The 17,877-nt window shown below is 31.4% G+C and overlaps 1 protein-coding gene across 1 annotated transcript in view; it reads right to left on the bottom strand.

The window, feature by feature from the left end:
* LOC149902862 (uncharacterized) overlaps window positions 1–17,877 on the bottom strand; it is a 102,289-nt gene that overhangs the window by 6,682 nt on the left and 77,730 nt on the right. Inside the window, exon 4 of the mRNA XM_090109508.1 lies at window positions 3,711–3,884. Coding sequence (XP_089965634.1) covers window positions 3,711–3,884 — 174 coding nt within the window. The remainder of the gene's footprint in view (window positions 1–3,710; window positions 3,885–17,877) is intronic.

The following is a 17,877-nucleotide window of genomic DNA, read 5'->3' on the forward strand; positions in this document are numbered from 1 at the left end:
GAAAAATTACATATGTTATAAGATACAAATATGTTTTATAACACATAGTTAAGTACGTCGAAAGGTATAATGTACATCCTGCTAATCCTAATCCTTACCTACTAATATTATAAATGCAAAAGTGTGTTTGTTCATTTGTCTTTCTTTCACCTCACCTGAAGATTAATGTTTGTGGGTATGGATGAATGTTTGTCCCCCTTTTTTAATGCAAATAGAGCTGAATATGGTATCCGTATGAAAATAGGTACCTACCTATAGAGCTTGTATAGAGATACATTATAGTGCGAATTAGAACATGGGTTACCTTTACTACGACTAGTGACTTCATACGTGTGGTAAAGTCGCTAAAAAAAATTTACATATCCTTTATTTATTTTATAGATTCATTACAGAAAATACCAATGAGTTGTTTATAAAGACCATAAATTCGTAGAATATTTTGTAAAGGACGGAAGAGGCGGGGAGGCCGTTACTTTGAATTGTGGCTTGTGTATTTTTCATGGAGAGTACTATAATAGGAAATCGACCATACATTTGTTATATCTATGGAAGGATTTTTTTATTTTTCATACAAATAGCAAAGCAAGATTAACCGTGAATGCAAGGTACTACTAAGTTTTAAAGACAACGTTAGTAATGAATAGCCGGAGGCTATGTGGAATGTTAAGAATTATTTATATTTACCACTAATAAATAAATAATACCAATAACATAATAAAATCCACCAAATCCAAAATTTAATATAGGTACATAAATCTTTAAAGAATACTAGAAGATATTAGGTTCAGTGAAACAAAAATAAAGTCAATATCTAGAGAGTCGTCACAGTTTATCAGATTAAATATATCAGTAAACACATGAAGTGTATACCTAATGAAATTAAATTTCCGTCCATTGGCTTCATATTGCTTTTGTTAGGGTTGAAACTTGCTTCTATATAAATAATAATTAAATTGTCATGGATTCTCATAACAGTTTTTTATACACTGTCAACCAAAGTCTTAACAAGTAGAACCTACTCAATCAGCAGGCAGAAAAATCAAAATGTTTAAAAATCTAACATTTAACCTTTAACTGACGTGGTATACGTCTCACAGACGTCATTATTTTTATTATGACAATATTTTTCAAAAAACGCGACGCGTAGCGTTACCCCTCCCGCTACCTTCCTATCCCGCCATCTTGTTGCCGTCAGTCGCGGCCGCGAGCGCGACGAGTGCACAGGTTTTCCCACAGGAGCGATCGCCGTCTCACAGACGTAAGTACGGTGTTTATGTACAAAAACTAAGCATGTCACTTGGTCGTCATCTCTGTGTTTACGTAGGTAGCCACATAGGGTCTCGTTGACGTCACATCGGTTTTAATTTTATTCAATTTCGCAGAATGCCTAGAAAAAATGAAATCTTCACCAAAGAGTATGCCACAAACACCTATGCTAGCTAGGAGTATGCCAAGGAAACGGGAAAGAACCCCAGTTGAAAGATCAACTTCTGCATTGGACCAACCGACATGCCTGAACCTCCTCCGTCTCTAAAAAGCCAAGCTAATCCGCAACCTGGAACTCGGAAGACATGTACAATACGTCCAAGTCGCCTAAAAAAAAGAACAAAGTACTATTGCTATCAATGCAGCAAGCCAATGTGTCTTACATGCTGTCTTCAAATATGCAATGACTGTACTACGACGTTGAAAATGTACCGAATATGTGCCTTGTCATTTTTTTTTGTTATTGAAGAAAGACTAATTATTTTTGTTATTTTTTAATTATAATACAAAGAAGTAACGATAATTTAAGTTCATTTGTCGATTGATGAATAGTTTTAGAAAAAAAAAGAGTTCCTAAATTTAGATAAGCAATTATAGTGTATTCATGAATAAATGTTGATTATTATTAAATTAAGGACAGTAGTTTTATTTTATCTGTAATAAATTATTCTTAAACATGTATGAATCAATTTGTAAAACCGTTACAGTATAGTATTGTTTAATTTTTATTATTTTATTTCAATTTAATTTTTAACGTCTATGAGACGGTACCGCGGCGTTAAAGTTACATTTAGACCAGTACGTCAGCCAAAGGTTAAGCGCGTCACTCACGGTGAAGATACTATAATATTTTATTATAACAAAATAGGAAAATCAATATAAAAGTCCATTGGGTCAACAACTATAGAACATAAACAATTTAAATGCTAATGCCGTATCTATCGGTTAAAGCCACGCTTATTATTGAATTCTATTCATTTATTCAATACCGATGTTATGTGAGTTTTAGCGCTGACTCTACTTGTAAAATTTAACACTTTTCTCTTTTAAACTATCTCTAAAAATAAACTTCTTTAATACGAAAATATCGGTATACCTACAGCTATACAGCAGATTTTTTAGGACTTAAAGTAAGCTTTTGGTGAAAAATAAATATTGAAGCACATTTATGTTCAAAAGCTTAATTCAGCCAACGAAAGCTTCTGATGTAACGAAAGCTTTCTTTCCTGTGATGATGCCGCTACTAATCTATTTCAGTGTTATAGTAGAGAAAAAAACTATTCAAACATAAAATACCAATTTAATATAATGATTAATGAAATTAAAATAAGAAATGACTTCATAACTTTCAAACAGCGCATCATAAAAAATGTACTCACCTACTTACTACTAATCTTTTGACCTCACGAATTACATGTTCTTTCAATTCTCAAAGAGGTTAAAGTTTTACGACTTAACCTGCCTTGCTCTTAATTCTCATTGGCATCGATATAACCACCAAATTATAGCTGTTGCACGAACTTGCTTATTTTATTTCGAGTCTGTGTGCGGTTTATTGAATATCCGATTATTTATTCAGTGCGCCAATTAACGAATACCTTTGAAGTAAGTTAAAACGATGCGCGGATATGATCGCAATGAAATAAATTGAGCTGTCAGAGTTTGCAATGTGATCTTAAGTGAATTAACACAAATTGTTTGTATTATATTAATATTTGAGACATCTTTATATTGCATTTCACTTCGTATTGCTTCCACGATTTCAGTTTTTGGGCCGTCGCCACAAACGGCTATCATGACGTATAATGTGGTCCGCTATTCTTTGGACGATATAATTCAGCCTTTTAAAATTGTTTCTACAGAAATTTTATTTGGTAACTGTGAAAAGATTTAACGTCATAATGCATGAAATCGTTACATAAATTCTACGAGTAGTATATGTTACATTATGAATTGAATTTTGATCCTTTTGCCTTGCAATATCACCGTCATTCCAGGTGCATGCCGCATGGAACATCGCCAAATATATTCAATGTTTTATTACCAATACGCACATAAAATGTTCAATCATAATTTAAATCTAACCTTGTTTACAAAGGAAAAATTCTACATTCATTTTACGGTAGGTTCAAAGTAAATTTATATCGTTGAATATTTATGAACTTCTTGTTACATGTAAAACAGTCATTAACACAACATTCACCACGTTCATTAATTTAAATACATGTCTAGTGTAGAAAATAATTTAGTTATTGAACTATTTATACTACTTATCAAACAATAAAAAATTATTAACAAATATCTGAAAATAGAACACATTTCCCAAACATTTATTGACCTATTCTTTACTCTATTTCATAATAAGTTAATAACTTAAGATCTGCTTTAAAAAACCTTTTATTACATGCTACAGAATCTGTATCAATACTCATCCAAAGTCTTACCATAACTGAAGAACAGTTGATGGAACTGCGTCGCAAATGAAGTGAAGAGGCAGCCCAGTGCCGCGACCAGCCCACCGACCACCGCCGTCACACGGGTTGACTTGCGGACACACAGAGCAACAGATACTGGAGACAGGGCTAGTGCTACGCCCGCGGACATCGCACCTAGACATCCTGGAAATAAATGTGAATTGTTAGTGTAAAGAATTTTATGGGGCATCAAACTGTTGACTGTGATGAAGTAGTTAGATGTTGTTATCCTTCTCGAAGTTATTCACATAAGAATTATCTAAAATGAATACTTATTTGTGTACACGTAAATTACACAATATTCAAATATTTTGGTCCCAGTTATAAATTCGACAGTAGATAGCCTACAAAAATATCCAGCTATCTATTAATGTGAACTAGACTGAAGTTGAAAAGAACTAAAAATGCCTAGACTATGCTAATGTAAACATAAATTACTTCAAGGCAAATTTGGGAATAGGGAATACTTTTAGTACATCATTACTAGAGCTCCTCGAAACTTTCAGAGACCAATAACTTTCCCAAGTTATTATCCTAAAGTGGACATATTGGACTTTAAATGTCCCATATATTCCCAGTATTCATTTACTTACTGGACAGTAGACAAACAAAGTATTTATAATAGTTCATTACCCAGTCTCATTTGGCTTAACTTAAGGATAGGTATTGTAGTATCTTGTAATACAAAATATATGTAATTAATTAGCCATGATGAAATTGCAATTTGGTACAAAATTAAGCATCATTTATTGATTTATTACCGACAGAATCTTTCAAACATTTCGATGTAATTGATGTTATTTTAATCATGAACATGAATGTGTACGTGAGGCGTCAATACATCATCATTAAAGAAAATTAAGTAGCCGTTAAGAGTGAAAATTTTCTTAATTATAGCATTAAGCATTGCGATGAACTGCGTGTTGGTATTTCACGTTTGAGCTTTACCGACCAGTGATAAAACGGTCTTAATTCGTCAATGTTAACATCCGAGAACTTTAATGCCGCGTTTTTGTTTTATATTTCCGTTTTTACATCTGTATTCAGAATGGTAATGTTGTATAAACTGAGACATTAACCCGAATCCTGATATATTTGTAGAGGAGGAAAAATACAGAGTAGATCGATCGTAGACAGACATTGATTCACCATTTATGGGTGTGATGATCTGCGACAGCGATTTTATTTTTCCTAGACTTATAAAACTTTCAGCAAATTGAAGTCTTTGTTAATAAACCATTGAACAAAAACGCACTTAATAATAATTAATTCAGTAGGTATGTACCGTGTAAAAAATGTTTAATTGTCAGATATTTGTTACAATTGTGATTAATGAATTTAACCAATAACGTTCAAAATCCCAAACATATTAGCTATTAATTCGAAGCATTCATTCAATTGCATTTAATATGCACTTGCATTGCATGTATCTTGACATTTTGTTAAATGACTATCATAATAATTCCGAGTATCGGTAGCTAAATAGGTAATTAAAATGAAGTTTATTGCGATCGTTTATCTGCACATAACAGATTTAGTGCTCCATTCATTTACCATCTTCAGCTTCATTGAAAGGAATGATAGATTTATTCAATGCTATAATATACAGTTGGAACCGCGCCGCTTAGCTGTGTCCTAAATATCTGGGTGGACGTACAAATAGTTTCCTTTATGAAATTCTTGTGTATTCTCTTGGTACTCTAGTATTTAATTGTATATAAATACTTTTACTTGAAAGAATACATTTATCTATTTACGCCCTAGTGTTGATAATGCCGTACCTTATAATTTTTATACACTAATTTCATTAAACTTAACTCAGAAGGAGACAATTTCTAAAAGTTTCAGAAGTTACTTATAAGAAAAAAAGAAAAATCCAACGAAGATTTCTATATATAGGCGTTAATTAATCTATCGCACACACGTCGCTTACATTACATACAATTGTAACAAGTTCCATCTCTAGAATATTATTCCACAAGGATAATAAAGAAAGGATAAAGTTATAGAACTATACGACAATACCTTAAACTCGGTTACAAAAGTTGCTCTGTTTACGAGACATATAAAATAAATTGTATATAAAATAAAGTGTCATAATAAAGGAAAGGAATCTGTGGGGACATATTGGTGAACAAGTTTTGAAATACTAATCATACAATAATACCGTTGTACACTTGTCTGTTAAAATAATGGGAATACGCCGAGATGGGGTTAAAGCAAGCGTCTGACAAACACTTCTATTGAAAAACTTTCAGCTCGCTTCGGTAGTTTTTAAGGTTCGTTGACATTTTAACTATAGAAAACCAACACAACGGAGTGCTGGCATTGTTGTACATTTTGTTAAATAAATCTTTTATTATATTTATTTTAATATTTTGTACGGTAAAAGATTTGTGATATCCAATGGCATAGTTTTAGTGTTACATGTTAAAAAAGTATCTATCTATATATTTCATTCCGACTCTACATTTCACTTAGGTTCCATTTATATGGATAATATTAAAAATCTATGAAATCTGTTAACGTTAACGCTCTGAAAAACGTAAAAAGAAAAGCTTACATGCTTTTGATGACATTTTAAAAAGTATTTTTGCATAAAAAATATTCCATATTTATACATATTATATATATTCCATAAAGTATAAATATGGAATATTTTATAATTAAAAATGATAACATAGAAATGATATATGTATAACAATCTGAACAAATAATTTGAATTACTTATTTTCACACTACATTAATTTTTCTCATTCTAAATGTTCCTTTGTACTCGCAAAGACAATTTCAATGGATGCCACAGTAAAGGCAAAATATAACGTCATAAATAATGGGCAAGTTTATTCTTTAGTCGACGACAAATGCACTGGAACATCTATATTGTACTCTTGCACAGTTTTCTCAATCGTAACAGAATAAAGAGTACGCTGCTCCATGCCTTGAAGTTAGCATTTCGGTTTATCCTTATTATTTCCTGTATATAGGAAAATGCAACAAATAAAATTGAAGGTTTAATACGAATTAAACAAAGTTTTGTTTTCTGATGAGCATTACCTAAATGACCTACAATAACAGTGTCTTACTATTTCAGGTTGATGTTGGATGAACAATTCCCTAAAACATTTTTTTAAAAGCATGAAACTTTTTCAATATGTATGTTTTCAATTTTCAATTATTAGCTTGGAATTAACCATTTGTTCCGATATTTTCCAAATAGGTAGCTGGAGTAATTTATGAACCATATTTTTTATGTAAGTAAACCTAAATACTAATTGATAAATAAGTGCCTACATGCAATTCCTGAATAGGTTTATTATGTTTAACATATAGCCTTACTCGATAAATGAGCTATCTAACACCGAAAGAATTTTTCAAATCGGATCAGTAGTTCCTGAGATTAGCGCGTTCAAACAAACAAACAAACTCTTCAGTTTTATAATATTAAGTATAGATTATAAATAAGTTACAGTAGAAAGGACAAATCTTATCCAATGTTAGATACACTTAATGAAAATGACCCTAAAATACATCTTTGTTTTGCTTTTTTATGATTCTACGTGAAAGTAAAAACTAAAAACTAATTTGAATTGCTTTTTTAACGGACTCTTTAAAATTTTATTAATAGCGATATCATTTTTCAAACAAAACAGGCCATCTATAAAATGAGTGTCTAATATCTATGATGTTTTTTTTGGTGACGGAACTTTTAACATCATCTAACACGTTTGCTTTCAAAGGGATTGCTTGATTTATAGCGGCTTGTTATTACACTTCAATGACTTGTACCTTTCTTGGATTTACTTGTACCTTTCTTGGACATTATTTATTGATTAGAGTGTTAGAGATGTTTATTTTTTATAAACAAATCTGAAAATAAAGAAAGCATTCTTTTTATACAGCTTTGCTGACGTCGTATTAAGTTTAGTCGAAAAGTTACAATTAAAATCAATTAAAAAAGTACCATTAGTATCTAGTCTAATTAAAAAGTAAAAAGATTAAAAATGAACGCAATCACATCATTCCAACCGAAGATTTCGTACTCCAAAGTTTTAATTAATAAAAATCAGGCATCGCTTTGCTAAATTTATTGCGGTCGTAAAATTAAATGCCTTAAATTTTATCCCCGAAATTATCAAAGTTATACCACAAATCATGTACGGAACGGTGTATTGTAGGAAAATTCGCAAATTATAAACGGCTGTATGTGTGGCTGTATGTATACGTCGTTCTTATCACGGGGCCTGTCACCGCCGAAATATATTAAACGTCCTTTGAGATGATAAATGTGTGATGAGGTTGGCAACACTAATACATATCAGTATCACCCTCTACGTCGATCCTAATAAACGATTGCCGATGATTGGCAGTTAGGTGGGCGGCCACCCGTTTCTACACTAGCCTTTTTGCCAGTCTAGCGCTTTTTGCGAATATCTCGCGAAACAGACGCTCCTTATAATCGCTGCTATGATTTTTTTATCGCACATTTTCTTTTAAGTAGCGTAAAATAGTACATGGATGTACACGCATCTTTTGTTTTTTTTTTACTAATCCGGTTATTAGTAACGAAATATTAGGTATATATATATATATATATATATATATATATATATATATATATATATATATATATATATATATTCTATTAAAATTTACGAAACTATCCAAATAAAGAGTAGTAGTTGTAGGAGGAAGAGATTGGTTAGAAAATAACAATTATGATTTACGGCTAAAAATCTGTATCCATAACCTATTTAATGTCTGTTCTACTTAGTTCCTTAAATTATCAAAGTACATTGTGTTCAAACGTGATACAAATCATTTTTAGAGCTCGCTCTGAACGAACAATAATCTCGTTAGATAACGTGCAATATATTTTGTTTCTAATGGAACACATTTAGGTTCCATCTCCTAAGCTATAAAGTCAACATCGCTTCCTATAAGAATTGTGGCTCAAAGCTTATCTTGACTTAATGCCACCATTCAAAGAATAAAGCAAGGTATTCCTGCCAAATGACTACATCAACCGTATCCCGACACACTTTCAGCTTTGAAACTCATTTATTATAAGAGGAAGCATTTATATTAACAAAATAAAAGAGATTAGATAGAACTCTTTTGGTTTTAAAATGTCAAAGCATCCGCTGTCACTTGGACTGCTTGATTAATTCGTGTTAGAAAGTTTGTTTATTTGCAAGTAGTAGTATAGATTTTTTATTATGAAATGTGATGAATCACTCAATTATTTTTACACACAGTGATTCAGCGAAATTCAGCTTAATTTCTCATGAAAATTTTTATGTAGATTTTCCTTTGAAAGGATATTTTATCGAAAATGTTTCCAACGAGTGTTCATAAATTGCGTACGCTATAAAATTATTCATTACGTGTCTTTCGCAAGGTGATGATTAATGCGGTCGCTTATCAGACAGACGATATCATTCAATTTATACGCCGCAAGAATATACATTTGAACAGATTTGGAATTAATGTTGAATTTATGTTCGTGATATAGACATATCGTACTTTTATTTCGTAAGTCTTTAAATAGAGACGGTCTATAATTGGATATATGTTTTTATTAACGGGTAAATATTGCCATTGCAAGTTTAAGTTTTTTGGATCGGTGCGGTGTTATAATTTATACACCGGAATGAGTAATTAATATTTCTTTGGTGCTATTGATCGAAAAAACAGAGTTAACCCAATAGTGCAATAATGAGTTTTGTTTTCGCGTTCGATTATAGTTAAAAAAAGAAAGAACTGTAATTTTCCTGCTCACAATTTACCTAATATAATATAATTTACCTAATAATAATATCTGATTTGAATTCTTTAAAATGTATTTCTTTTAAAATGTACCTTTTTACTATGAGAACCTCTTAAATTAAGAAAATACGACCTTTGATCTGGTTATATTGAGTGAGAATTAAACACATTCAATTGTTAGTTTGCCAAATATAGAGGTTGTGGGTATATTAAATAGATAATCGGATCTTGAGGACTCGTATCGCACATAATGTTTTATTTATTGGCTGTTACTTTTACGACTGTCGTGTGCTTTAGACTGTTCACCCGTATTTTATTTAAAACCAACTTATACAGACTAGACAGATTTCATGTAATAAAATTACTTTGGTTCTGTACTCCAGTCGATTGCCAAGAGTATAGTATACAATTTATTTATTTCATTTATTTAGTGGCTTGATGAAGATCTTATCAATTTAATAAACTGGATGTGCTACTACAGTTTAAGCATAGAAAATCGTATGCATTATAAAAGCTATGTTAAGTAATTAACAGCTAAGACCATGGACCATCATATTGATTAGTTTTACTCCTGGTTTGCTCTTGGACTATGTGAAGCTTTTTAATGTAAGCTTTTTATGAAAAATCAATTCGTAGTATTTGTCCCTGCGTTTCTAGAGCCATCTAGTTTTGATGACAAATATAAAATAAAATAAATTCTTACCAATTTGTTTATGTTGAAAAGCTCTTTCACATTATGATAATAAATGTATAATGTGTATCTATATATGTTTGCGTTACTTAATTAAGCCTCCATTTAATTACAACTAGCACGCACAGTACGCAATACGAGAACGAGCATAGCTCTACGAAGCGTCTTCAATCAACTTTAACTACCCTTACAACAGTATCTAATTACTGAATAGACTAAGTTGATTTAAGCAAGACAGCCTTCAGTTAAATCTATTTAAAACTTGATTAACTCAAACTTTTGCGTGGAAAATTTATTTCAAAGTTTCAAGAAAGATTGTATAAATTTTTAAAAGAAAGTTTTAAACTGCTGTTGTTTATCATACTACTTTTTATTTAGATTGCCTAGTAATCGAAGTAGTTGTTTACTGCTACTATTTACGAAGTGTTACTGTTCCCACTGTTAGTAAATTATATACCTATAACAGTATATAGTTATATTTTTCTCCTTATACGATGATTTTATACAGTTTTAGTTGTACATTAGCGATGCTATCCTGCATTTCAGATATCACTGAGAGAAAAAGAAAAGGAATATAGATAAATTATATTCAAACGTTCGTTTTTACTCCTTATCTGATGAGTTTTGTATACTTTCTTGTTTTCCATTATTTATTTTATGAGCTTTTTAGTATAATTTGTCGGTACATATATGCATAATTATGCCTAACGCTTAAAGTAAAATCCACGTTTCTGAAAAAGCAATATATTTACATATACAGTCTTATTTATGTGTGTGAAATATTGTTAGCATGTTTGCTAACATAAATTTGTTTGGCGTGCTCACCTAAGATATGTTGAATATATTTTAATAATAAAACCGTTGTACGTAAAATATAAGACAATTTTTCATAAGATAGTATAGTACCTCGGTGTTAGCTTGCACATCGGTCGTTATGATTGACTCAGTGAAGTGTATTTACATAAATAAATAATAAGCTTTATTTATTTCCACCTTACAATTATTAGTAAATACATAATCATACATATTTTTTTTTTTTTTTTTTTTTTTTTTCCTTTTATAATTATAATAAGTATATATTTTTTTTATTTTTATTAATCTATTCCTTGTTAGGTGGCCCCTTATGGGTAAAAGCCTCCTCCATCTTGTACCAAAGATCCCTATCTTGGGACATACGCATCCAGTTTTTTCCTGCTATTTTCTCTATGTCGTCCACCCACCTCTTCTTCTGCCTTCCCACTTTCCTTTTGCCGATTGGGCCCTGCCATTTAGTGGTATGGTATGGTGTATTTACATGCAGAAATATAAATATTGGCGTTTGGGGAGGATCAAATGTCTTTAGGGGTTAAGTCAATGAATAATAAGGCGAAAGAGCGGTTCTCGACACGAAACTTATTAAAATGATGATATTTATAATGTTCTTTATTTATAAAAGTTTCTTGGGCTATAGTTAATTAATTCACCAAATATTTACACAGAATTTTTAGTTTTTTTCTTTATTATATTTATTGGGAATCTAAATCTTCAAATCTGTATGAAGTCTAAACATAATAATACTGTTTGAAGACGCTCTACACTACTTTCTTACCCATTTTTATATACTGCTATCGTAGATTCCGTAGATAGTCATCGATTCTGATATTGTTTACTAAAATAAGCTTTACAAGCAAACAAATATAGTCAAGATCGCGATGTCCTTTGTTTAGCTTCCAAATGATTAGCGTAGCAATCTTGTTAAGCCAACGACCATGGACTTGGACAGTGAAAATCGTATCATGACACAACTTTCACCAACTATCCAGACTATGCGAACTTATCGTTTTACACCAAGTTACGAATACGCGATTGGATTTCTTCCAAATCCTACACTTATAGACGTATCTTATGAGTATATTTTATGTAATTACATCGCTGAAAGTTCGCTATGTACAATAACATTTAAGTAAGTTGGATATCATTACTTTATTTGACATATAAATGTGGGTGAACTTTTCGCTCAACCTTTCGTATGTTAAAAGTCGTAATTGACGGTAATTGAACTTATTTACTTTGTTAATAATATTGCGTTCCGTAAATTATATACAATCGTATTGTGTTCCATTTTTGTGATTGAGAAATTGAACGTGGCAAAACTACTTTCTTAAATTCGTTTAAATAAAACACTTACGATCGTATACTTACAATTATACATCCGCTATTAAAAATGATAAATTACATTCAGGTCAGCTTAGAATAATATTTGTGTTACATTACGTAATAAATCATCAATAAGTTCATTTCATTTAATACAGAGGTAGAACTCGGTAATAAATAAATGTACTTATAGGAAAAATAATGTAAAAAGTATTTGCATTATAAACATTAGCTGAAGATTGTAATGCGAAAGCCAAGTCGAATAAATATAGCATATGAAGTTACCTGCTTGCATTTGAACTTCGGGGCCAAAACGTTTGATTGCTTCCACAGCAAGCACTGCAGACGCTTGATGCAAGCCGTGCGCCAGGAGCTGGGCGATGGTGGCCGCCACCGCCACGCCCCAGCCCCAGCCGCCCTCGGGGTAGTAGTGGCGCGTGAGGGTGAGCAGCTGCCGCGGGTCGAGCTTGGGCTGCCGCGCGGGCGCACCGCCGCTTGCCTCCAACACCAGCGGCAACGACCTCGTCCGCAGCAGCGGCGCGCCGCCCGACGACCATGATTCTTCCATCAAAGCCCGCGCGCATCCTGCGCCCGCGTCCCACGCATCACCGCACCCCCCACAAACACACTCTCATGTCCGCTCAGACAGATCGGGCGCGGAATCGATTTTCATCATTTATACCGGCTTATTAGATCCCCGCTCGACAGTAACTCTGTCGGCTCCTAGATTTAAGATATCGCCCGCCCACGTTAATAGTAAATATAGCTCTACCGATTGGATATCAAGAAAACTATCAAAATAAAGAGTCTCTATCGAGAGTGATTTGACATATCTATGAGTCGAAATGTAATAACGTCTCGTAAGCGTTCGCCTCCGAGATAGAATCGCGAAGAAAACCGCGTCCCGACGCATTCGAATAAATCTTTTTAGAGCTAGTCTCACTGTTCCAGAGTCTAAACGAACTGAATTCTTGCAAAATACGCTACTCGCTTTACTTATCTTATTGTCTAAATGCCTTCAAGACTGTTAAGGTTTCAGAAGCAATTGCTTTTTCTTTTATATTGTTGAATTTACTAGTTGAACAATAATATAATACCGTTATTTTTGACGTTATTATTTGAAGTTTAATTTTAGTATAATAAATAAATATGCTTAGTTATATTAACCATGTTTATGTACGAAAACAACAAAGGCGTACCAACAAATAACTACACAATTTACGTAGATACGACTACTTCAAAAGAACTATATAATTAATCTCGTATTCAAAAACTTATTTTATGTTTTCTAAGTAATGTAGAGCGGGAATTTATTTTAGGAAACAAAAAAACATACAATAAATACATAACTGAGAAAGTTCTGTGTAATTCGTAATTCGTCTGTGTAATTATTCGTAAGTATTCGATTGCTATTTACCTACTACCTATTTAATAAAAAAAAAAGCTCACCTTGGGACCACTTTTAACTAAGTGTATCTATTGCAAATGCGGAGGGTTAAATTAAACGAATTTTGTAGTAATTTTAAGACCTGATTTTAAAAAGTCTTTATACTTAAATGCAATTCTGACGAATACGTATCGCTATGCATTCGACCGGAAATCTACTCACATAATATATAAATAAGTTCTTTAAAACAACAATTTTATTGGCTAATTAAATTGTAAAATTATTTGTTAACCGTCTTCGAAGCTCAATCACAGTTCTAAAATTAACGCATGATTTTCTTTATACCAAAGTATAGAGCTGATTTCACCCGTTCGAGTAATAAAAAAGTTTTAAATGTCTTTTCTGTTTTCACTAACCGATAACGTTCTTGATATAAATCAAACTTTGGAAGATTATTAAGTGGCGATTTACTACCGACATTGAGTTTAATACTTATTCAGATTTGGTTTCCACTCGTATTAGTTTATCAAACGATTAATAAAAGTTCTTTTACAAGCGTTTTACAGTCGTCATCTATTACGACAATTAGGTGCGTCATTTCTGAAAGCAGTTTGAAACGGCAGATAAATCTTTGTACAATATGTACCTACGGTTTTCAAACTTCCTTTAAAGTATCATTTAAATTTATTTTGTGGACCAACATTTAAAAAATATCTCTGAACGATTATTTTGGATTTGCATTCTATCGTCAACTTTGGCATAATGTCTATCATATTGTCGTTTCTTATGATAAATGTTCGTTCTAATAAAGATAGATTTCTGTAATGGAGTGGAAATGAGAGTAATCTTGCAATAAGATTTTCGGATTAAAATACACAAATGAGAAGTATTTTAATATAAAATAACCATAGAAAATAACCTATCTGACATACTTCGGTGTTCATATAAAACAACTATTAATTTTAAAGGAAAATTGTTTTATAGATATCTATACGTCATAATAATATACATATTATTCTAACACTTTTATACAATCCTTATATTCCATAAATAACTGTGAAAAAAATGTAGTAAAAACCTACGTATTTGAAGAACTGGGTTTCGTTATTGTACAATATTTATTGCCAGACATTATCGAAGTTAGTTTTGTTGTTTACCAACACTGTTTATTATTTCCTGAGCAATATATATTAGCTTTTTATAGAGTGCTTGAAGTTAAAGTATCGTCGGGCTGGAGGAAATAAAAAAGGTTATAAATGGAGGTATATAAAGAATCGATTACAAACACTAGGTTGAGAGAGGGAAGAGTGTAAATAATAGTAATCGTTACTTTATTGTGTCTGTCGCCAGTTACAAATTGTTTATAGGTTTTCCGCTATTTGAAATATTTAAGGCATGATATACATTGGACAAGAAATACATGTGTTTACGCACACGCCTTTTCAACTACCTACGTATCATAATTAAACGGATTACCGTTTATTTTTATTTTATTTTTATTTTTTTTTTTATTTCTTTATTTGTATCAGGCAGCATTGCCCATATATTGTTAGTAGTACTTATTCTAGTGTTAGTAAAACTACATATACTTATTTTAGTAGTACCGATTAGTATTAACTAATATCATTGGATTTCTTTTGGAAGTCCTCAGGATTTAGAGCTTTTTTGAGGTTGTAATGATCCTTGCCATATTCATTGGTCTTGTACCACATGTAGGTATATAATAAAGGTAATATCTATAATATGACAAAGATGGATGAGAAACACTGGCATTTGATTAGTTTTAAGGGTAATTGATCATTATGTCAATCACTTCTTGTGCTAGACTTCACATTACTTGTCTTTACCTATCTACCTAATGGTGTAAAATGCAAATGACTTCTTTTTAAATAATATCGTGATTAATTGAATAGCTAAGCGATATATTAATTTTATAAAATAATCATATTATGATGATATAACTAAAAAAATATTGAAAATAATATTCCAGTCACAACTGTGCATGCGACCATGTATATTGAAACTTATAATTTTAATTGGTCATAAGAATGTTTGAATTAATTGGTGTTCTTGTAGAACTCTGAACATGGTAATAATAATATGTTTACCAAAGATTTAATTATTAGCCAGATAAACATGTAAGGGTTGATATAACCTGTAGGTACCTTACTTATGAACCAGTTTTCGTACAGGTTTTAATTAAGAAATCAATAAAATATGCACGCAAATTTTATATTCAAGTCTGCTTCGTAAAATGAAGGACGAAAGTATTGAGTTGTTATTAAAAATAAGAACGATTCGCAAATTTAGTCCGAAACTTTTACGATATTTTTATTTAGAGAAATAATATTTTATTCTTACTTTATTATATTAAAGTAAATAATATTCTAAGAAGATATCAAATTGTTGCCTTGTTAAAATTGTTTATTTTATGTTGAATAAAAATATTACGTGCATATACAAATACAAAGGTACTAGGTACGTATACAAATTTCATAAAAAAGTACTCACGTATAGCGAAGCAAAAAGTACTAAGGTTACTTTTTTCAAAGCTTTTAATATCGTGTAGACACATCACGACTGATCAAAACAAAAACAAAAACAACATTTATATTTAATCGTTGTTAAATAAATCTATTCCTTCATATAATAAACTTTTCTACACTTTCACTAACTCAAGAAATCCCATATATCGATGTAAAAATTAACTGGTCTATGTTACTAAAAATTAATTTAGAAGATACATGATGCGTCCATTACTGTCACATTTATTGCACCCGTGTCATCAAAACAATTAGGCGAAACAAAAAAGGGACGGAGAGTTAATTTATTGTCCAGGCTATTTATTAACTGGCATGGAATGCTCTGGAATTTTCTAGAATGCCTCCGCATTATGTGGTAAGGCTTGATAAAAAGTATTTATCTTCTTGTTTGTATGTGAGGAAAGGTTCGTCATTATTTACTAAAATAGTATGTGTTTTAATTACAATATGCTGAATCTATTTGAAAAGATACATACACAATTTAGTGTTCTTCCTTTATCCATACTAATACATATTATAAATGCGAAAGTAACTCTGTCTGTCTGTCTGTTACTCAATCACGCCAAACTACTGAACCAATTTGCATGAAATTTGGTATGGAGATATTTTGATACCCGAGAAAGGACATAGGCTACTTTTTATTGCGAAATATGTACCACGGGCGAAGCCGGGGCGGACCGCTAGTTCATGATATATTTATAATTCATAATTGTATCTAATATTAATTATATCTTGATATAAGGCTATATTATCCTATGTCTCAATTAGGTAAATAAGTTTTAAATTCACCTTAGATTCAGTCTGGAGATTACACTATTAAAATAATTTCAATTCAAATTAAATTAAGCTTCCCGCTTCAAAAGAAAACTCTTTTGTATATGAACGCTTTCATTAGTAACCGTTTAAGGAATCGTTTTGAAATTTGACAACTAGAAGGGAGAACTGGAGAAGACAGGAAATTATCTGCTGTTACAATATCATTGATGCGATTCGTCGATCGCTGATTTCGTTTGAAATCATATTTTGTAAAAGTATCAGATGTGTTTATAACGGTATTAAATCAAACAAATATCTAAGGTAAGTAATTATACTCTCGAAGCCTAGTTCATTTTTATTAATAACCTCAGACACGCGAAAATACAGATAATCTGAAGGATGACATTAAAAAAAGTTTGCGTAATTTTTCTCCAATCGAGGTGTTTCGTTAATCCACCAGATTAAGGAGCTTTTACGAGCACTAACCGCGTCTTTTTATGACTCGCCTCAATGCAGGTGCCGGTAAAATGATCTTTTGATGACATTTCGCTTTTAAATGATATCGCTTCTTTGAATTTTTGAGTGCAAATGTTATCTACATATCCTTTTAAAGCTTGGAAATATTGAACGAACATTTTTATTACTGTTCCCCTTATGTCAAATGTAATGTTATTTTCGTTATTTTTTGTAAAATGTGAATATTTTTATAATTTCAGAATGATGAATTTTTATTACTCAACATTCTTCTGAAATTATAATAACTTGCATTTATGATATTTCACCTCAAAACAAAAGACCCGAAATAACATCTTCACTATAATAATTGACCATTAAGGCATATTAATGTCACCATACAAA

Source organism: Colias eurytheme, chromosome 14 (genome assembly GCF_061535395.1).
Source record: "Colias eurytheme isolate Ceu_HAF_F1 chromosome 14, ilColEury1 Martin Lab GWU primary, whole genome shotgun sequence".
Taxonomy (NCBI): Eukaryota; Metazoa; Arthropoda; class Insecta; order Lepidoptera; family Pieridae; genus Colias; species Colias eurytheme.